We start from the raw sequence: 22,612 nt of genomic DNA on the forward strand, positions 1-22,612 counted from the left end.
CTGCACGCTCCATTGTGAGCAGCGGGGAAATCGGAAGCGGGCGCGCATGGGTGCACCCGCATCGGAATTCAGCGGCTGTAAAGCAGATGATCTTCTCTGAGACTGGACATTCCGTGACCCGGCCGGGTCACGGAACAGCCGGTCTAATACAATGTGTGAACATGGCCTTAGACTGGACTATTATGAGGACAAAAAAAAACACATTTTTAATAAAACATAAAAGAATCGATTCATTGATAAAAAAAAACAAAAACAAAAAACAAACAGCCATTTCCCCCATCCTTGGAATCACTGGAGAAGCAAATCGTTGCCTACTACTCTACCACATCACCCTTGCCAGTCCTCCACCCAAAGCAGAAGATCTCATTTTACTGCTGACTATTGAATGGTGAGGTTGCAGCACCAGCTGCATTATTCAGCACAAGGCAGCATGTTGTAATCACACCTCACTCTCCCTTAATGTTCCAATACAGATATACATGTATCTGTGTATATGACAGGGAAATGGTGATGTAGGCTGGAGGGGCAGAGATGGTGACATCACTCATTGGGGCGGGGCTAGAGCTAAGAGACAAGATCCAGCCAAGCTTCCTGGAGGATGATGCTTTGTCTACAGAGAGGGGGAGGAGCCAAGAAGTTGTAGACAATAGATACTTTGAAGTTCTATTTTTTAAAATTTCCCATCAGGAATAAAGCAAGCAGAAAGTTACATGTCTTGGGGTGATAATTTTTTTCTAATACGTTTTCTTAAATCAGATAACCTCTTTTAATGCTGTCGTTAGAAGGTTCTGGCAACAGAGGATGATGGGGATTGTAACACTCACTACTTAAATGCTATGAGGTTCTCATGTCCACCTCGAGGGGGCCCAGTGTGTTTAAAGTGGTTAAAGGTGAACTCTGGATAAGAAAGATTTAACCCTGTGCAATCCCCACCCATAATCTTAGCTTGTGTGTAATAGGTTTCTATTACATGAATTGGACCGTTTGTCTGCAGCACATCCCGACTCACACCCTGGAGCTGCTGAAAATCCTCACTGCCTGCTCCACTCTGTCTCCACTCCTCTGTCCTTCCCCTCCCTTCTGAGACACAGGTCACATGATCTCTGTCTCTTCTGTTGCTAGGCAAGCTGCAACACCGCCCACCACTGACAAAACACAGTGATCACCTGGCCAAGGGCTATGTGGAAGAATCTATGTGGATGAATTGATAGATAGTGTAACAGCTAAAGTATAGTGGATCTGCAGAGCCTGCGCAAGCGATGGAGTAAGGCCCCGTTCCCACAGAGCAAAGGTAGCGGAATTCCGCAACGGAATTGTCCGCCGCGGAATGCCGTTAGCCTCCCGCTCATAATGGGAGTCTATGGGAGGCGCGTGCTCCTGCCCTGTCCGCGCTGAAGAATGAACATGTTCATTCTTCAGCGCGTACAGAACAGCAGCGCGCCCCTCCCATAGACTCCCATTATGAGCGGGAGGCTAACGGCATTCCGTGGCGGACAATTCCGTCGCGAAATTCCGCTAGCTTTGCTCAGTGGGAACGGGGCCTAAGCCACACCAGGGAGCATTTTTTTTTTATGGGATCACTGGGGTTCCAGTACAAGTTACTTGAAGCAAACGGGCTAATGTCCACCAACTTGAGTGATCTAAAAGCCACTCACCTTGCTTCTACACTTTGTCAGAGGTAAGGGCTGAAGCAACTGCAGGGTAGGTAAGGGTTCCAGAGAGGTTCTATAGCCATCACCCAGTACAGGGAAGTCAAGCAGTCTAAGGATCCTTTTACACGACCTGATATTTGGCCGTGCAAGGACGCCAGCCAGTAAGATCAGCACTTGTTGAAGTGCCTTTAGAAGACACGATTAATCACGCGTCCAGGCTGCACAATTACTGTTTACACAGGAAGATGTGCGGACGATAATGATCATTTTTAGAACTGTGCAAAAAGATGCAATCAACCAAAGGTGGGTATTTCCCCCAACAGATGATTGTTGTCACCGTGTGAGACGATTCTTGGTCGACTAATCGTTTCTAGGAATGCTCGTTGCCACTAATCGGCCCATTTAAAAGGGCCTTAAAGGACAAGTGCCATGAAAAACTTTTTCCCAGTAATTGAAGCACATTACAAAGTTATATAACTGTGTAATATGCTTCAATCACTTATCTGCCTCCCTTCCCTGTCTTTTCCCCCCTCCACCCCCCACCAGGAAGTGTCCTAACTCACACAGACCTAATGACTGCCGTCACCGTCACCAGGCAGCTCCTTCTTGTGAGGATGAGTCATCAGCAGGAGGGCTGCTCTAGCTCCTGTTACAGCAGCCCCCCCCTCCCCAGTCCAAGTGATGGCTTGCAGTTGTTCAGCCAATGGGAGCTGAGCAAGCTGAGTCACCTGACAAGGCAGGGGAGGGGGAGACTGCTGTAACAGGAGAAGGAGCTGAGAGAAGAGCTTGGTGACGGTGACGACAGTAATTAGGTCTGTGTGAGTCAGGACACTTCCTGGTGGGGGGTGGAGGGGGGAAAAGACAGGGAAGGGAGGCAGATAGGTGAGTGAAGCATATTACAGAGTTATATAACTTTGTAATGTGCTTCAATTACTGGAAAAAAGTTTTTCATGGCACTTGTCCTTTAAAATGGCATTCTGCCAAAAACTAAGGGCCCTATTCCACCGGACGATTATCAGTTCAGATTATCGTTAAATCGTTCGAATTTAAACAATAATCGTTTGTTTGAATAGCAGTTAACAACTAACGACCGAACGAGAAATCGTTGATCGTTTCATAAGACCTGGACCTATTTTTATCGTTGCTCGTTCGCAAATCGTTCGCATTGAATAAGAAGTCGTTCGGTCGTTCGCAGTAGTGACGAACGCAATGGCGACGACAAGACGACCGCAAGAACGATCATAAGTAACGATTATCTTTCCATGTTAATGGGTGAACGTTTTCAGGTCTTTCGTAATAGCGGTCGTTTGGATCGTTTATCGTTAACGATTATGCGAGCGATAATCGTCCCGTGGAATAGGGCCCTAACTTTTCCCCTATCCAAACGAGATCGTGGGGGGATAGGGGAACCCCCTGGTGATCTCCGTATCGGACAGCCCCCCCCCCCTCCCAGTGACCGCAGCGGATCCCTGCTCATTAAAGTCTATGGGCAGACATACTCGCAGCAGGATGGACATCCCGAAGAGAGTATGTCGGCAGACCGCCCCTTAACCCCCAGCCGGCCGGAGCTCATACATTACCTGCTCCGCGATCCGGTTTGCTTCGGGGGTTCCCAGGTGCATGTCCCGCTCAGTCAGTGTGCTGCATTGGGGCACAGTGGACCCAAATTATTGAGCTGCTTGAAGCCCACACTGGTTTTCCCCTCAGCAACCAATCACAGCTCAGATTTCATTTCACCAGAGCTTATTAAAGCAGAAGTCCAGAGTAAAAAAAAAAAGTTTTCAGCCGGAAGTGATAAGGGGGAACGTAATAAACTTACTACTTACCCCTACCCGTGTCTCCACCTCTCCGGGACCCCTGCCGGGCTCAGGGATCTCCTGCTCAACCAATGTCATGACAGATTTCCCACTCAGCCAATCAGTGACTGGGACGGGACACTGCAGCAGTCACTGATTGGTTGAACGCCCATTCCGGTTCAGTCTGTGACAACATTGGAATCTGGGGAGAATCCTGACACTGGAATCCGGGAGTTCTGGTGCAGATCCCGGAGCTTGTGATGCAGCGCTTTGAGGGCACAGGGAGAGGTAAGTAGCGATTGTTTATGTAGGTAAGTAGCGATTGTTTATGTAGGTAAGTAGCAATTGTTTATACAGGTAAGTAGCGATTGTTTATGTTCCCCCTGCCTGCTTGCAAATTATTATTTTCTCTGAGCTTTTCCTTTAAGATATTAAACTTGATCTGGGAGTGATGCTTGGGTTCAGCACGTATATTTTACTCTAGGAAGGGGTTTTGCTAAATGCATTGCAATGTACACTCTTTATTGCTGGACACATTGCAGACTACTATGTTATTCCATACAGCAAAAAAAATGTTTTTAAAATAAAATGGAATCCTGTAAAACATAAACTCTCTCCCCCTCTATAGATAGATATATATACAGTATACACTTCTCCAGTTAGTGTTGGGCTCCAGCTTTGTATTAGACACTAGGTGGCGCTATCACTGTAAGGCATGGCGGCCGCCTGTGTCGTCCTTTCATTTGTTTTTTGTCTATCTATGGTGAAAGGAAGTCACGTGCTCAGCCTGCTCCTTCCCAATATGGCAGTGGCGCGCTTTCCTCTTCCGCCCTCCAGTAATAATGGCCGGGCACTCTCAATGTTACCACAGCGCCGCCACATAAGCCGCAGTAACATGACACGCGAGCCTGGTGGTCTCAGCACCGGCCCCTCAGACACGTACGGTAGTTCTTCCGTTAATGCCGCCGTTTCTGGGCCTCGGCCGGTGGTGTTACCAGTGCAGGCACCCATACGGTACAATCATGCAGGCGCTTGCGCAGTGTGAGCGCCCCCTGCCGTATACAACAGTAATCGCAGCAGCGCCCCCTCCCGTGTACAGCAGTAATCGCAGCAGCGCCCCCTGCCGTATACAGCAGTAACTGCAGCAGCGTCCCCTCCCGTGTACAGCAGTAATCACAGCAGCGCCCCCTGCCGTGTAGAGCAGTAACTGCAGCGGCGCCTCCTCCCCTTCCCTCCTCCGTCTCCTCCTCCTCGTCGTCTCTCCCCCTCGCCGCCTCCTCCAAACAACACGGCGTTCCTACATCAGCCGACAACATGGAGGCCGTCAAAACCTTTAACAGCGAGGTTTGTAGCCATCGATATATTGCTGTGTGTGTTGTGCTCTCGTCTCCCCTCACACGCAGCCGTGGAGCAGGCCCGCCCCCCCGCAGCTCCCGGTGGTCGGGAGGCCTGGGCGCTCGGTGACCACTTCCCCCTCTGTCTCCGCGCTCAGGGCTCCTCCGCCTCAGTATTGTCTGCTGCTGCTGGCCGCATCATGTGCGGTACCGGTGCGGCTCTGCTGGCCGGGGATCCGTGTGCTCCGGGCTGTGCAGTGTGCAGGCCCCACCATGCAGGGTACAGGAGAGGCCTGCTCACTGTTATAGGGGACTATAGAGGGGGGGGGGGGGGCTGTTATAGTCACCTACTGAGCACATTGTACGGAGCCAGAGCGCCCACATGTACTGTAGCGGTGTACAGAGGATACATAGGAACTAGTCAGAGGAGAGGGCCAGCGGCTTATAGATAGTCTATGAAAGATCTGCTGGAGCCAGTGTCCACTGATCAGTAACATAGTACAGATCAGGGCCCACAGTACAGTAACATAGTACAGATCAGTGCGCACAGTACAGTAACATGGTACAGATCAGGGCCCACAGTACAGTAACATTGTACAGATCAGGGCCCACAGTACAGTAACATTGTACAGACCAGGGCCCACAGTACAGTAACATAGTACAAATCAGGGCCCACAGTACAGTAATATAGTACAGATCAGGGCCCACAGTACAGTAACATAGTACAGATCAGGGCCCACAGTACAGTAACATAGTACAGATCAGGGCACACAGTACAGTAACATAGTACAGATCAGGGCCCACAGTACAGTAACATAGTACAGATCAGGGCACACAGTACAGTAACATAGTACAGATCAGGGCCCACAGTACAGTAATATAGTACAGATCAGGGCACACAGTACAGTAACATTATACAGATCAGGGCATATAGTACGGATCAGGGCCCACAGTACAGTAATATAGTACAGATCAGGGAACACAGTACAGTAATATAGTACAGATCAGGGCACACAGTACAGTAACATAGTACAGATCAGGGCCCACAGTACAGTAACATTGTACAGATCAGGGCACACAGTACAGTAACATTGTACAGATCAGGGCACACAGTACAGTAACATAGTACAGATCAGTGCACACAGTACAGTAACATGGTACAGATCAGGGCCCACAGTACAGTAACATAGTACAGATCAGGGCACACAGTACAATAATATAGTACAGATCAGTGCGCACAGTACAGTAACATGGTACAGATCAGGGCCCACAGTACAGTAACATGGTACAGATCAGGGCACACAGTACAGTAATATAGTACAGATCAGGGCACACAGTACAGTAACATAGTACAGATCAGGGCACACAGTACAGTAATATAGTACAGATCAGGGCACACAGTACAGTAACATAGTACAGATCAGGGCACACAGTACAGTAACATAGTAAAGATCAGGGCACACAGTACAGTAATATAGTACAGATCAGGGCACACAGTACAGTAACATAGTACAGATCAGGGCACACAGTACAGTAATATAGTACAGATCAGGGCACACAGTACAGTAATATAGTACAGATCAGGGCACACAGTACAGTAACATAGTACAGATCAGGGCACACAGTACAGTAACAGTACAGATCAGGGCACACAGTACAGTAATATAGTACAGATCAGGGCACACAGTACAGTAACATAGTACAGATCAGGGCACACAGTACAGTAACAGTACAGATCAGGGCACACAGTACAGTAACATAGTACAGATCAGGGCACACAGTACAGTAATATCGTACAGATCAGGGCACACAGTACAGTAACATAGTACAGATCAGGGCACACAGTACAGTAACATGGTACAGATCAGGGCACACAGTACAGTAATATAGTACAGATCAGGGCACACAGTACAGTAATATGGTACAGATCAGGGCACACAGTACAGTAACATAGTACAAATCAGGGCACATAGTACAGATCAGGGCCCACAGTACAGTAACATAGTACAGATCAGGGCACACAGTACAGTAACATGGTACAGATCAGGGCACACAGTACAGTAACAGTACAGATCAGGGCCCACAGTACAGTAACATAGTACAGATCAGGGCCCACAGTACAGTAATATAGTACAGATCAGGGCCCACAGTACAGTAATATAGTACAGATCAGGGCACACAGTACAGTAATATAGTACAGATCAGGGCACACAGTACAGTAACATGGTACAGATCAGGGCACACAGTACAGTAATATAGTACAGATCAGTGCACACAGTACAGTAACATGGTACAGATCAGTGCACACAGTACAGTAACATGGTACAGATCAGGGTACACAGTACAGTAACATAGTACAGATCAGGGCCCATAGTACAGATCAGGGCCCACAGTACAATAACATAGTACAGATCAGGGCCCACAGTACAGTAATATAGTACAGATCAGGGCACACAGTACAGTAATATAGTACAGATCAGTGCACACAGTACAGTAACATGGTACAGATCAGGGCACACAGTACAGTAACATTGTACAGATCAGGGCCCACAGTACAGTAATATAGTACAGATCAGGACACACAGTACAGTAACAGTACAGGTCAGGGCCCACAGTACAATAATATACTACAGATCAGAGCCCACAGTACAGTAACATAGTACAGATCAGAGCCCACAGTACAGTAACATAGTACAGATCAGGGCCCACAGTACAGTAACATTGTACAGATCAGGGCACACAGTACAGTAACATTGTACAGATCAGGTCGCACAGTACAGTAACATTGTACAGATCAGTGCGCACAGTACAGTAACATAGTACAGATCAGGGCCCACAGTACAGTAACATAGTACAGATCAGGGCACACAGTACAGTAATATAGTACAGATCAGGGCCCACAGTACAGTAACATTGTACAGATCAGGGCACACAGTACAGTAACATAGTACAGATCAGGGCACACAGTACAGTAACATTGTACAGATCAGGGCCCACAGTACAGTAACATAGTACAGATCAGGGCACACAGTACAGTAATATAGTACAGATCAGGGCCCACAGTACAGTAACATTGTACAGATCAGGGCACACAGTACAGTAACATAGTACAGATCAGGGCACACAGTACAGTAACATTGTACAGATCAGGGCCCACAGTACAGTAACATAGTACAGATCAGGGCACACAGTACAGTAATATAGTACAGATCAGGGCCCACAGTACAGTAACATTGTACAGATCAGGGCACACAGTACAGTAATATAGTACAGATCAGGGCCCACAGTACAGTAATATAGTACAGATCAGGGCACACAGTACAGTAATATGGTACAGATCAGGGCACACAGTACAGTAACATGGTACAGATCAGGGCACACAGTACAGTAACATAGTACAGATCAGGGCCCACAGTACAGTAACATGGTACAGATCAGGGCCCACAGTACAGTAACATGGTACAGATCAGGGCCCACAGTACAGTAACATGGTACAGATCAGGGCCCACAGTACAGTAACATAGTACAGATCAGGGCCCACAGTACAGTAATATAGTACAGATCAGGGCACACTCATTGTACTAGGAATCCATGTAAGAATACTCCGCAGGTGCACAGTAGTGCTGCAGGTTGTAAGGGGACGAGTAGAAGTAAGTTTTCTTTCTATGAGCAGTGTACAGATGTGTCCGCTCCTGGTTGTCTCTGATTGGTGGACGTGTCAGATGTGTCGCCTCCACTGATCACATACGGGTGGACTAACCTGAGAATACGACGGCCACCACAAAGTCTTAGAAATCCGTTACATGTGAATCGGTTATATCTGTATCGTATCACATGGAGCTGCTCCATCAGTTACTGATCTATATACCTTTACATAGTTATTGTATCCTGATGTATACACTTTTACATACCAGTAGTTATTGTATCCTGACATATACACTTTTTTACACTTTTAGCTATATAGTCATTGTATACTGATGTATACACTTTTGAAGGGCTCTGGCTAGTTAGACTATTGATTAGACTATTGACTGTGAATCCTTCCAAGTGTCTTGGTTGTCTATAACCTCAGCTTTTAAAGGTGAGTATGTCAGATTTTCTTCACACATACCACGTCATACCATAGTATTACCGCAGTGGATTTTACACCAAAGAAATTTTCAGCAAATTTTGACACCCATTGACCTGAATGGGTTTGAAGCAGTAGTCAGATCCACCACCGTTGCAGATTTTGAGGTTAGAAATCGTTCCGCTCTTGTCCTCAGGTTGTATGTGGTATTGCAGCTTAGTTCCAAATAAATAGGCACTGGAACTACAAACTTTTAGAGAGAAGAATATCAATTCTACACATGCACAAGAAAAAAAAAATCCTTCTAAGAGTCTTTTTGCAGAATCAGTTGTACTTTTAACCCATTCCCACCCAAAGACTTAACTGTATGTCCATTTTGGTGCATTGCCACTCGTGGACATACTGTTATGTCCTTGGACGAAACAGGCGCAGAAACTTCCAAGCGCCCACGCCACCCGTGGCGGGTCTCGGCTGTCAGCCACTGCCAGGACCCGAGTTGAGCGTGGATCGCGGCAGTTAACCCTACATATGCTGCAGTCAGTTTGATCGCAGCATCTAGAGGCTAGAACAGAGGGAGAATTCTCCCTCTGTTCACCATTGGGGCCCCATGGTAGCGAGGAATACTGAAGGCCTCCAGTATTATAGCTAAGGTGGCTGCTCAGACTCGGCGCTATTAGTATCGCTGCTGACATAACGTCGCTGGCAAGAAAATTATCAGATAATAAATCTGCACAGTGACCACAGAAAATTCCAAAATGTAGTCTTTTTTTTTTGCAAAATAAAAATGCTCATATTGTCCTATTCTAACTCTTTTACGGCCTTTTCTTTTTTTTTTCCATCCATGGGAATATTTGAGCGTTCTTTATTTGCGCCATGACCTGTAGATTTAAACGGTATTACTTTGTCGTTGACGGGACTTATTGATAATTTTTTATAATATTTTTTTTCTAATATGTGACAATATTTTTTCCCCCGCTTATGCTATTCATTTTACATGATAAATAACATTACATTTTAAAGGGAACCATTCACCCCGTGGCCCCCGGCAGAAACTGACATACAGTGACATAAAGGTCAATATACTTACCACATCGCTCCCGGTCCCGTCCCGGATCCCGTTGTTGACACGGAGAAATCGCCCATTCTTCTTCTCCCGCCCATTGTGGTAATGAGCTGAGATGAGTCCAACGTCCATAGGAAACGACGGACGAGTCCAACTTATTCATGAGGTCCTCTTCTCGTCGCCGCCCATCCACGCCTCCTGGAACTTGATTGACGTCTTCAGTCTTCAGTCTTCTGCCGAATTCCCGCGCAGGCGCCGCTGCGATGGTCTCGTCACCTCTTCTGCGCCTGCGCGGTAAACAGGATACGTGTTCGAGCCAATCGGCGCACGCGCAGTAAACAGTGAAGCTGCGGAGCGGCTTCAATTGTGAACTGCGCATGCGCCGAAAACGACTGTCACGGCGCCTGCGCGGGATCCGGCGAGAAGAAAGAAGACGAGGAGGAAGAGGACCTGGCGTCAATCAAGTGTCGGAGGCGGGGAGAAGGCTGGATTTCGGACCCGGTGGCGCTCATTACCATAATGGGCGCGAGAAGAAGAATCGTCGATTTCTCCGTGTTAACAACGGGCTTCGGGACGGGACCGGGAGCGATGTGGTAAGTATATTGACCTTTATGTCACTGTATGTCAGTTTCTGCCGGGGGCCACGGGGTGAATGGTTCCCTTTAATAGGTTGAACAATTACGCACAGCGATATCTGATATGATTACTTTTTTTAATATGTAAAATATTATGGTTTTTTTTGTTTTTAATTAAAAAGGGTTCATATACTTTAAAAAAAATTTTTTTACACTGTTTAAATCCCTATATAGGACTATTACATGCAGTTATTACATTGTTTATACTGTTCAGTGCTATAGCATTGACCAGTATTATCGGCACTCTGCATCTCTATGACGAGAGTGGCGATCAGACTGATAGCAGCCGCTCCTCTCTCTCTATGAAGTGAGCTCAGCTCCTGAACCCGCCTTGTAGAGCCCCTGTACATCATATGTCTGTAAGGGGTTATGTGACGTACGTGGGTAGATGGCCTAGCTTCTTATACAGTGACCAGCACCCCAGTCCTGTGCGCCCGCACTTCTCTCTTATGCAGTAACCAGTACCCCAGTCCTGTGCGCCCGCACTTCTCTCTTATACAGTGACCAGCACCCCAGTCCTGTGCGCCCGCACCTGTCTCTTATACAGTGACCAGCACCCCAGTCCTGTGCGCCCGCACCTGTCTCTTATACAGTGACCAGCACCCCAGTCCTGTGCGCCCGCACTTCTCTCTTATACAGTGACCAGCACCCCAGTCCTGTGCGCCCGCACCTGTCTCTTATACAGTGACCAGCACCCCAGTCCTGTGCGCCCGCACCTGTCTCTTATACAGTGACCAGCACCCCAGTCCTGTGCGCCCGCACCTGTCTCTTATACAGTGACCAGCACCCCAGTCCTGTGCGCCCGCACCTGTCTCTTATACAGTGACCAGCACCCCAGTCCTGTGCGCCCGCACTTCTCTCTTATACAGTGACCAGCACCCCAGTCCTGTGCGCCCGCACCTGTCTCTTATACAGTGACCAGCACCCCAGTCCTGTGCGTCCGCACCTGTCTCTTATACAGTGACCAGCACCCCAGTCCTGTGCGCCCGCACTTCTCTCTTATACAGTGACCAGCACCCCAGTCCTGTGCGCCCGCACTTCTCTCTTATACAGTGACCAGCACCCCAGTCCTGTGCGCCCGCACCTGTCTCTTATACATTGACCAGCACCCCAGTCCTGTGCGCCCGCACCTGTCTCTTATACAGTGACCAGCACCCCAGTCCTGTGCGCCCGCACCTGTCTCTTATACATTGACCAGCACCCCAGTCCTGTGCGCCCGCACCTGTCTCTTATACAGTGACCAGCACCCCAGTCCTGTGCGCCCGCACCTCTCTCTTATACAGTGACCAGCACCCCAGTCCTGTGTGCCCGCACCTGTCTCTCATACAGTGACCAGCACCCCAGTCCTGTGCGCCCGCACCTGTCTCTTATACAGTGACCAGCACCCCAGTCCTGTGCGCCCGCACCTGTCTCTTATACAGTGACCAGCACCCCAGTCCTGTGCGCCCGCACCTCTCTCTTATACAGTGACCAGCACCCCAGTCCTGTGTGCCCGCACCTGTCTCTCATACAGTGACCAGCACCCCAGTCCTGTGCGCCCGCACCTGTCTCTTATACAGTGACCAGCACCCCAGTCCTGTGCGCCCGCACCTGTCTCTTATACAGTGACCAGCACCCCAGTCCTGTGCGCCCGCACCTGTCTCTTATACAGTGCCCAGCACCCCAGTCCTGTGCGCCCGCACCTGTCTCTTATACAGTGACCAGCACCCCAGTCCTGTGCGCCCGCACCTGTCTCTTATACAGTGCCCAGCACCCCAGTCCTGTGCGCCCGCACCTCTCTCTTATACAGTGCCCAGCACCCCAGTCCTGTGCGCCCGCACCTGTCTCTTATACAGTGCCCAGCACCCCAGTCCTGTGCGCCCGCACCTCTCTCTTATACAGTGCCCAGCACCCCAGTCCTGTGCGCCCGCACCTGTCTCTTATACAGTGCCCAGCACCCCAGTCCTGTGCGCCCGCACCTGTCTCTTATACAGTGCCCAGCACCCCAGTCCTGTGCGCCCGCACCTCTCTCTTATACAGTGACCAGCACCCCAGTCCTGTGCGCCCGCACTTCTCTCTTATACAGTGACCAGCACCCCAGTCCTGTGCGCCCGCACTTCTCTCTTATACAGTGACCAGCACCCCAGTCCTGTGCGCCCGCACCTGTCTCTTATACAGTGACCGGCATTTATCAAGACTGGGGTATCCATGTGGCGGTTTTAAAGGGGTTGTCCAGTGCTACAAAAACATGGCCACTTTCTTCCAGAGACAGCACCGCTCTTGTCTCCAGGTTAGGTGGGATTTGCAATTAAGCTCCATTCACTTCAATGGAACTGAGTTACAAAACCTGCACCCAAACTGGAGATGGAAGCAGTGCTGTCTCTGGAAGAAAGTGGCCATGTTTTAAAAGTCATATCTGTCATTAGAAAAAAACAAACAAACTTGAGACGTGTCAAAAGTTATGATCGATCGGGTTTTGAGTGTTCACGCTCCAAGGGTTCAGAAGAACGATGTGGGATATGTCCAGACTCAGTGCACTCTCTCTCTCCAGCCTCTGTCACATGACTTGGTCGACCTACATGGTGGCTTTAAATTTATTTAATAGGAAAAAGGGCCAACATTTATTTGTGTAAATACAGTGGATTTACACAGAGAGGGTGCAGATACAGAGCACAGGCCTCGTGTAGGCGGTCTTTTGTCGGCTTCCTTTACAGGGTGCATAGTGGGCCCAATATAGTCTGATCATGTGACTCCCCAGAATAAACCGCTGGTGAAATGTCATGTTCTCCATGTGCTAAAGGTGGAGGACCTTGTTAAAGGTTTTATATTATAGAGCTGTGAGTTAGGAGACAATTATACATATCCTAGGGGTATGCCCAAATGTATTTTGTGGAACATCCCTTTAAAAGTTAAAGGGTAACTCCAGCAAAGATGTTTTTCTTTCAGATCAGCTGGTGTCAGAATGTTCCAGAGAATTCTAATTCACCTCAAATCTTCCAGTACTTCTTAGCTGTTGTATGTCCTACATATCTATGTCTATCTATGACGTACAGCAGCTGATAAGTACTGGAAAACTTGAGATTTTTTTTATAGAAATACATTACAAATTTTTTGGCACTTTCTAACACCAGTTGATTTTGAAAGAAAAGGAGTTCCCCTTTAATTATAACACCTGGTATTATTTTGGTACATGTATCCGGATGCAGATTTCTTTCTTGTGCCGGGAAAAAAAATAGTCTGCATCCTGATGGTAATTGATGTGTAGTTTGAATTGTAAATCCGCAGCTTGTCGGTTTACGTTGCCAATTTACAGCGAGACACTGTGTCCTTCAGACGTTATACCTAAAGCTGCCTGGGTTTACGCTGCATTTCTGCATCCGTTTTAGTACCTTTAATTTCAATGTATAGAAAAAACGTGTTTTTTGTTTTTTTTTATAGTGTAAGTCAATGGAGAACGGATCCTGCAGTATGGCATACAACATGGCATCCAGTAGGCATCCGTTCTTCTCCTTTAAAAGGACAGCATAATTGCAGTGTTAACCTAGCCTTGGGACTCATTCACACGCTCAGTAGTTTTTCATGACTATATTACAGGGATGTCAAACTCAGGCCCTCCAGCTATTGCAAAACTACAATTCCCATCAAGCCTGGACAGCCAAAGCTTTAGCTTTGGCTGTCCAGGCATGATGGGAATTGTAGTTTTGCAACAGCTGGAGGGCCTGAGTTTGACACATCTGGTATATTGTGTCCGCAAAAAATTAATCCACAGTTTATCCATATTCCGTATTTTTGCGGACGTCCTTATGCAAGAATTACGGATAATCCCATAGACTTTTATGGGTGAATCTGTGGCACAATTACGGCCCGTACTAGGACGTGCCCTGTTTATTTATGGCACGGGTTGCGGATCTGTAAAACTAAGGACATTTACAAACTTCTGTTGTTACTTGCTCCCAGGATTGACATGATGGGAGTTGTGATCCCTCTGTTCCTTACACCTGTAGGGAGAATTAAGAAGAAAGTCCTAGCACTCCTGTGGTTAGGTGAATAATGTGAGTAGTGGGAAACTCTTTTTAGGGTGCGTTTACATGTATCACATTGTTAATTCCGCTGCCAGAATGTAGTGACAGTCATGTATAACTGGTAAAAATAATAAACTGCAAATGCTTACCTGCCTGTTATTTCCCAGCATGCTCCTGCTTCAGTCTCCTGGTCCTAGCTGACTGATGACCTGCTGAGCCAATCAGTGCACTGTCCCACCGCAGGAAGTGATTGGCTGAGTGGGTCATCAGTGAGCCAGGAGCTGGGAAATCGCAGCAGGTAAGCATTTGCCATTTATTATTTTTACCAGCCTGACAGCTAATTGGTTAACTATGGCTGTCACTTCATTCTTGTATCAGAATGACAGAGTGCAGGGCGCAGACTGTAATTGTTCCAAGTATCACTGCGAATTTCATTGCAAAACTTGTAAACGCACCCTAAGGGTGCCTTCACACCTACCGGATCCACAGCGGATCTCACTTCTGCGGATTCGAAGCGAGAACCGCTGCGGATCCGGTATCATTCACCCCTATGATAGCACATATTCGCAGCGGGATTGACATCCCGCTGTGAATATGTGCTTTGATTCCCTGGTGCCCGCAGCCCCGCCGTCGCATCCCCCATCCCGGCCACATCCCCCCATCAGCCCATCTCCGGCCCGCCGCCGAGAGCATACAGTACCTGCTCGGCGGCGCGGCTGCAGGGAGCCTCACTGCAGCTGCGCCGCTGGGCAGGTAATGTATGCTCGCGGCGGCGGGCCGGAGATGGGGGGATGTGGCCGGGATGGGGGGGATGTGCCGCCGGGGATGGGGGATGCGACGGCGGGGCTGCGGGCACCAGGGAGTTAAAGCACATATTCACAGCGGGATGTCAATCCCGCTGCGAATATGTGCTATCATAGGGGTGAATGGTACCGGATCCGCAGCGGTTCTCGCTTCGAATCCGCAGACGTGAGATCCGCTGTGGATCCGGTAGGTGTGAAGGCACCCTAAAAGGGGTTTTCCGGGCAAATCGGACTGATTAGTTAGGAAAACTCACCATTCATTGGTCTTCACAGTTGTCTCTGTTAATGGGGCTATCCAGCATTAGGACATTTTTTAAATATATAATGCTGCCCTGCTGGAGAACATGTATACTTACCTCTCTGCGCTCCTCCGCTGTTCCTACTTTCAAGACTAACTTGTTTTGGGAGTGACTGCCCACTGAGCCAGTCTCTGACTGAGATGGGATAGCGCCACTGCCATTGTCATGTTATTGGCTGAGTGAGACAAATCACTCAGGGGGGGGACACCGACAACATTACAACATAACGTCTGGGGAGCGCAGAGAGGTGAGCACAACATCTTTATGTTCTCCACCAGGGCAGCATTATTTTTATATATATATATATATATATATATATATATTAGGGCTGGGCGGTATACCGCGAAAATACCGATACCGTCCCTGGCGTCGGTAAACCGACCTCAACTTTGCCAGGGCGGTATTTGCGGTATTTCTCCTCCGCCCCCTCAGCTCCCCAGTGTCACCGCCCCCAACCTGCCTGGGATTCCATCCAGGACGCATATTTACTATTGGGGCAGTTGACCTCCCATCCCCTGCCCTGCAGCAGTCTAACAGTTGGCAGCAGCCCATCGCCCCCCATCTCCTCTCACCCCGAACAGTGGCTGACCCGCTCCTCATACCAGGCAGACACGCGGCATTCCCGGCCGCCACTCACTCCGGAAGAGCCGACCCGCTCTTCATAACCAGCACTGAGTTCACACGCGGCCCTCCTGGCCGCACGCACCCGCAGGTTCCCGGTCTCTGGAGAAGGAGGTTGCAGGGACCGGGGGATCGTGTGATGGATGGCGTCACTGTGGGTGGTGAAGCTGTATAGCGGGATCGGGGGTCTGCACTGCGCCCCCACATCCCGCTATACAGCCCCAGCGCAGCGACGCCATCCATCACACGATCCCCCGGTCCCTGCAACCTCCTTCTCCAGAGACCGGGAACCTGCGGGTGCGTGCGGCCAGGAGGGCTGCGGGTGAACTCAGTGCTGGTTATGAAGAGCGGGTCGGCGACTGTCAGAAATGCCGCATGTGTGTCGGGTATGAGGAGCAGGTCAGCGACGGGGGGGGGGTGGAGAGGAGGTGGCAGCCGTGAGGGCCAAGTGTGTGCCAGTGCTGTATCTTCTCCCTAGTGACAAGGGAGAATATACAGTTTATATCACCCCCAGCTTCTGCCCCCCCCCCCCCCTTCTGCCTAGATCTCCCCCAGCTTCTGCCCCCCTTCTGCCTAGATCTCCCCCAGCTTCTGCCCCCCCCTTCTGCCTAGATGCCCCCCCTTCTGCCTAGATCTCCCCCAGCTTCTGCCCCCCCTTCTGCCTAGATCACCCCCAGCTTCTGCCCCCCCTTCTGCCTAGATCACCCCCAGCTTCTGCCCCCCCTTCTGCCTAGATCACCCCCAGCTTCTGCCCCCCTTTCTGCCCAGATCACCCCCAGCTTCTGCCCCCCCCCTTTCTGCCCAGATCACCCCCAGCTTCTGCCCCCCCCTTTCTGCCCAGATCACCCCCAGCTTACCCCCAGCTTCTGCCCCCCCTTCTGCCCAGATCACCCCCAGCTTCTGTCCCCCCTTCTGCCCAGATCACCCCCAGCTGCTGCCACTCTGCCCCAGTTCTAATTGCAGTCCCCCTTGCCCCCGCTTCAGCTGCCCCCTCTTCTATTTGATGTGCTGCCAGAGGTTGGGGGGCTCATACAAAATTCATGGGGGCCCATGTATTTTTTTTTTTTTGTTGCTATGGGGTGTCATGAATCCTAGCTATGCCCCTGCTCCACCCCCAGCTGCCTTTTGTGATCCTCTAAGGGTGTATTTACACAGAGATTTATCTGACAGATTTTGGAAGCCAAAGCCAGGAATGGATTTAAAAAGAGGAGAAATCTCAGGCTTTGCTTTATGACCTGATCCTTGTTTATAGTCTGTTCCTGGCTTTGGCTTCAAAGATCTGTCCGTTAAATTTGCCTGTGTAAACGCACCATTAGACACATGAATGCTCAGCTTAGCTGAGTGTGCATGTGTTTTTAATGTAGAACCTGCATAGCTGTATACCTGTGTATACACGTCTTGTATTGTGGACATACATATATAATACTGCCACTACAGGACGTGTATATACGGGTATACAGCTATGTACGCACTGCAGGACATGCATACACAGGTATACAGCTATGTAGTACATAGCGCTATACCTGTATATACACGTCCTGTACTTTGTACATTGCTGTATACCCGTAAATACATGTCCTATTGTAGCTGTATACCTGTATATACATGTCCAGGTTCTCTGAGACCCCCTAATTATAATAACAAATAATGACAATAGACTAAATGGCTCATCCTTGTGTTGCTGCTCAGTGAGTTACTTTTTTTTTACTCTATTAAAACAAAATATCCCCAGGTTGGCACGGTTAAGTGGGTGTGGCTTGCAGAAGGGTGTGGCTTACCTAAGGGGCGTGTCATAATTATCGTTCAGTTATCGTTACCGCGGCTACATGTACGATTAACCGCGATAATGATTTAGGTCAATATCGCCCAGCCCTAATATATATATATATATATATATATATATATATATATTATAATGAAATTCCTGATGCCGGATAAAAAAAAACCCCTAAAGTGATATTGTCACCCCCCTTATTCTATGTGTGGTTTTCTGTACCATCGACAAACTTAGATGCTGCACATTCAATATATTCCTGTATACAACTTGTCTGTGTCTTCTTTCTTCTCCAATATCGCTCAATTTCATTGGTGGACAGTGTCACCTAGGCGGAGCTTCAAAGAGGTTGAGCCCTCTCCCCAACCAGGAGATGGGGCCCAACTGTGAAGCCCCGCCTAGGTGACACTGTGCGATGAAATGAAGCGAGAGTAAAGGCAGTATCACTATCATCTGTTTTGCCCGGATAACCCCTTTAAAGTGAATGTAACATCAGGAACATTCGCTTTAAGTGTGGCATATCAGTAGAATGGCGTACGGTGCTGATCTATTACCAGGCATTGGACCGTGGCAACGGTTTCCCTGTGCCGGTGCTGTTCTACTGATATGCTACACTTAAAGAGAATGTACCTTATGGTACATTCGCTTTAAGCAATAGTATTTCCCCAGAAAATTTTCCGTATCAAAAAGTAGAAGCTATATACTCTAAGGCTACGTTCACTTACTATTTTTGAAAAGAACGGTCGCTGTTTTCCATTAAATCAACGGCCGTTCTTTTCATACTGCAATGATATGCATTGAAGTCAATGGAACAATGGCCACTGTTTTCACACAATGCATTGAGCAACGGTGTTTGGTTTGACACTCAAGACAACGGCTGTTGTTCAATATATTGTGTGAAAACAACGTCCGTTCCATTGACTTCAATGCATATCATTGCAGTATGAAAAGAATGGCCGTTGCTTTAATGGAAAACAGCTACTGTTCTTTTAAAAAGTAGTAGTACGTTGTGTGAACATAGCCATCAGTTTCCTCTCTATAACATACTTCACTCAGACCTATTGTTTTTCTTACGGTATGACAAGCTTCCAGATCACACACCGCAGGGGCCCGGGTATAGGTGGGGTCTGCTGTTCTCGGTCTGGCAGCTGTGCACATAGCCTGTTTGTATTGGTGGAAGGTGAACATGTGACCATTGTCCAAGAGTTCTGTCTAACACAATCTGTCATTTTTTCCAGGGCCGACATCAGGGTATAGAAGTGCCCCTATATCGATCTAGTCAGGTTTGAATATTTTCTGAGAAACCTGTAACTTTAATGAATTCTGCATGTCTTGTATTGTTTAGTACATTGCTACGTGATGTCCAGCGATTCAGCGGTAGTTTGCTCTACAATGTGTGAATGGCGGCATGAAGCAGCTGTCAGGCTCTGGAGGCTTTAGTATGGACAGTTCTTTCTTGGTGGTCGCCATTGGATGGTTTGTAGGTTAAGGTTTGCATCAAGTTAGAATAGTGGCTTTATATGGTTTGTTATCTTTTATTTTACTATTTGGAGACAACTTGAACGGTGAAAACCGGGGTAGACTTATTAATGTGAAATGTGACGAAAGAAGAAGTCTTTTTGTCAGATCTGTTTCATCCGCTTCAGCCACTGTGGCATTTATAACACTTGTAATGACATCTGTAAGTGTCACTGTCATTTAAATTTTTTGTTGTTGCAGAAATCAGTACAGGCGATTTTAGGAAACTTTGTAATTGGGTTTATTAGCCAAAAAAAAAGCATTTTTATCATCGAAAAGCAGTTTAAAGCTCTCCCCCTGTCTTCATGGTTCTCTATGGAGAGGGGAGGGGTGGAGGGAGTTGAGGCACCATAACAGGACAACAAAGAGTTAATTTACAGCTACATCATGGGCTATCTCCTCTGACAGTCAGCACTGACCTCTCTGACCTCTGAATACCACTTTCACACAGGTCCTGCTGTGTAATCCTTTGTTCTCTGCTGGTGACTAAACTCCTTCCTCCCTCCTGCCCCCTCCCCTCTCCATAGAACAGACCGGATCCGACTGATGTAAAAGAGTCGAGATTTCCTGATAATGAGCAGTGAATGAGGGAGGGGGGGACCTGGGGAAAGTCTTTATGAATGCAGATAATGGCAGATTTGCCTAATAAACCCAATTACAAAGTTTCTTAAAATAGCCTGTACTATTGATTTCTGCCAAAAAAAAAAAAAATAAATAAATAAAATAATACGACAGTGACACTTTAAACCCTACCAGAGATATAAACAGTGCTGGGCATTACTACTGCCGGGTAAATTGGAAAAGTCTTTGGCCATGATGTGTATATGTAGACTTAAGAAGCGGTGAAAATTTAGTCTGACAGTCACACGACAAACTTTTATAAAACATGTTTCCCACATTGATGCGTCTGCCCCAGTGCTGCTGTTGTGAAGTCTTTGAGGCGGTAGATGAGCAGTTTCTATGCACACTGTTTTAGGTCCGGCCAGATGTTACTTCTATGTTGTAGACAATGCATCGTCTTTATTTGTACAGTAACTCTGACCTCTGGTTGGTGATGATTGTATTGGAGTCACTGTTAAAGCAATATTCCAGCTTAGTGCCAAAGATGAACTACGTATTCCAGCATGACTTGTCCAAATAGCATCAGCAGGTGTTAAAGGGTTTGTCCTACCATAACAGCTTATCTGTGCGTCAGTCATTCTGTATCTGAGGAGCCAGGGATAGCTATGTAAAGTGCTCGTCTATCTCCAGAAACTTTCAGCAGTCACCCCCCCCACAGTAGTTGTTATGCTGGGACAACCCCTTTAAGGAGCTCCTTTAATTGGATTCTTACAGAAATGTAATGCTACCTGTTTGTTTGATAAGGAGTATGTATGTGTATGGAATCGACATAGTATGAAGGCAAAACCTTAAGGAAGCATTCCGTTTTTTCTCTTAATTTTTCCCATGGCCGTAGGCTGTCAGATATACTTATCAATGATGATCGGTGTCCCGCGGCGCAGCTTAGTTCCCGTCCTATGGTGCCGCTCGGATCTCGCTGGCGGTGCCGTCACTGCTCTTCTGACCCCTCTTCTTTCTACAGGGCTGCTGAAGGCTGGAAGTCAGGGTCTCCAATGCATCTCTATGGGAGCGCTCTCGTAGGGATGCAGTGGATACTCTGACTTCCGGCCCTCTGAGTTGAAAAGCTGAAGGTGAAACGGTCACGTGGGCGCCAGCGGAATCCGAGCGGCGCTGTAGGACCGAAACGAAGCCACACTGTGAGACACTGATCATCATTGGTAAGTATGTGTGCAAGCCTGCAGCTGGGGGAACAAAAAATAAATAAATAAACGGAATGCTTCTTTGAAGTGGTTGTCAGGGTAAAATGAAAAAAAAACTGCAGGAACATAACAAACAAGTTACTCACCCATCCCAGTTCCCCTGCAGCTGCCGCTTCTGGTCCTCTGCTTGTTCCTGTGACATCATGTCCCCACTGCCTGCTCAGCCAATTAGTGACTGAGGCGGAAACCACTGCAGCCACTGATTGGATGAGCAGGCAGTTCCTGTGATGACATGATGTGACAGGAACCAGGGGACCAGCAGAGGATAATGAGAGTGTAACATATTATGTTTGCACCACCTGCTGCTGTCCTGCAGATGTTTTATTTTGCCCTGACAACCCCTTTAATAACAACTGTTTTTGCTGTACATAAAGAGATGAAACTAGTTTTTGCGAGGCCCCAGGTAGCAACCAAATAGTCACAAATACAACCAATGACTTGTGACCTCCATTACACTACCTAATCTGTAGCAGAGACTCGGTCAGGAGCTCGGGTTGCTAATGTAGTAGAAAGTACAATTGCTGGAGCCTTGGCGCCATGCTGTATTAGAGGCAAAGGCTTCATATTTAAAGGGTATAACAGCCCCTCAATGGATAGATACAGACAGACCTGCAGGAAAGAGAGGGGGCTAATGGTGCGTTTACACAGGCAGATTTATCTGACAGATTTTTTAAGCCAAAGCCAGAAACAGACCATAAACAGACAACAGGTCATAAAGATAAGACTGAGATTTCTGCTCATTTCAAATCCATCCCTAACTTTGGCTTCCAAAATCTGTCTGATAAATCTGCCTGTGTAAACGCACCATAAAGGTTGCACATCTAGTGAACAGTGCCAGTATAAAGCAGTAGTCACTGGTGGTGTGGGCCGCCCTGGAGTACGGCTTCCTCCTGTCAGTCTGCGTGTAAATCACAGTACTTTACTGACACTGTACCGACTTTGTTTTGTTTCTTAGTCCTCCATTCTTTGTTTTCTGGGACACATTGAGCTTTCTAATTATTTAAAATTGGAGCAGATTTTTTTTATTTATTTTTTTACAGATTTTTGGCTTTAATATGCGCTTATAGCTCCATAATGCTTTAGGATGGTTCACACGTACCGGATCGCAGCAGATTTTTCTTTCAAATCAGCTGGTACCAGAAGGTGGCAAAGATTTGGAATTCAATTCAAAAATCTTCAGTCTTCCAGTACTTATCAGCTGCTGTATCTCCTGCAGGAGGAGATTTC

General features: G+C 47.8%; 1 protein-coding gene across 8 annotated transcripts in view; it reads left to right on the top strand.

Moving 5' to 3' along the window:
* The first annotated feature begins 4,289 nt into the window (after positions 1–4,289).
* Positions 4,290–22,612, top strand: part of SCAF8 (SR-related CTD associated factor 8) — a 128,193-nt gene continuing 109,870 nt past the window's right edge. For 6 of the 8 annotated variants that reach the window (XR_011360268.1, XR_011360269.1, XM_069954910.1 and 3 more), the window contains exons 1-2: positions 4,290–4,792; positions 19,286–19,330. Coding sequence is in view for 6 of the 8 variants with exons in the window: in XM_069954910.1 (XP_069811011.1) it covers positions 4,763–4,792; positions 19,286–19,330 (75 nt within the window). In the remaining 2 variants the exon portion in view is untranslated. The remainder of the gene's footprint in view (positions 4,793–19,285; positions 19,331–22,612) is intronic. The other 2 variants (XM_069954914.1, XM_069954912.1) reach the window with 2 other exon arrangements.

This window comes from Dendropsophus ebraccatus, chromosome 15 (assembly GCF_027789765.1).
Source record: "Dendropsophus ebraccatus isolate aDenEbr1 chromosome 15, aDenEbr1.pat, whole genome shotgun sequence".
Classification (NCBI taxonomy): Eukaryota; Metazoa; Chordata; class Amphibia; order Anura; family Hylidae; genus Dendropsophus; species Dendropsophus ebraccatus.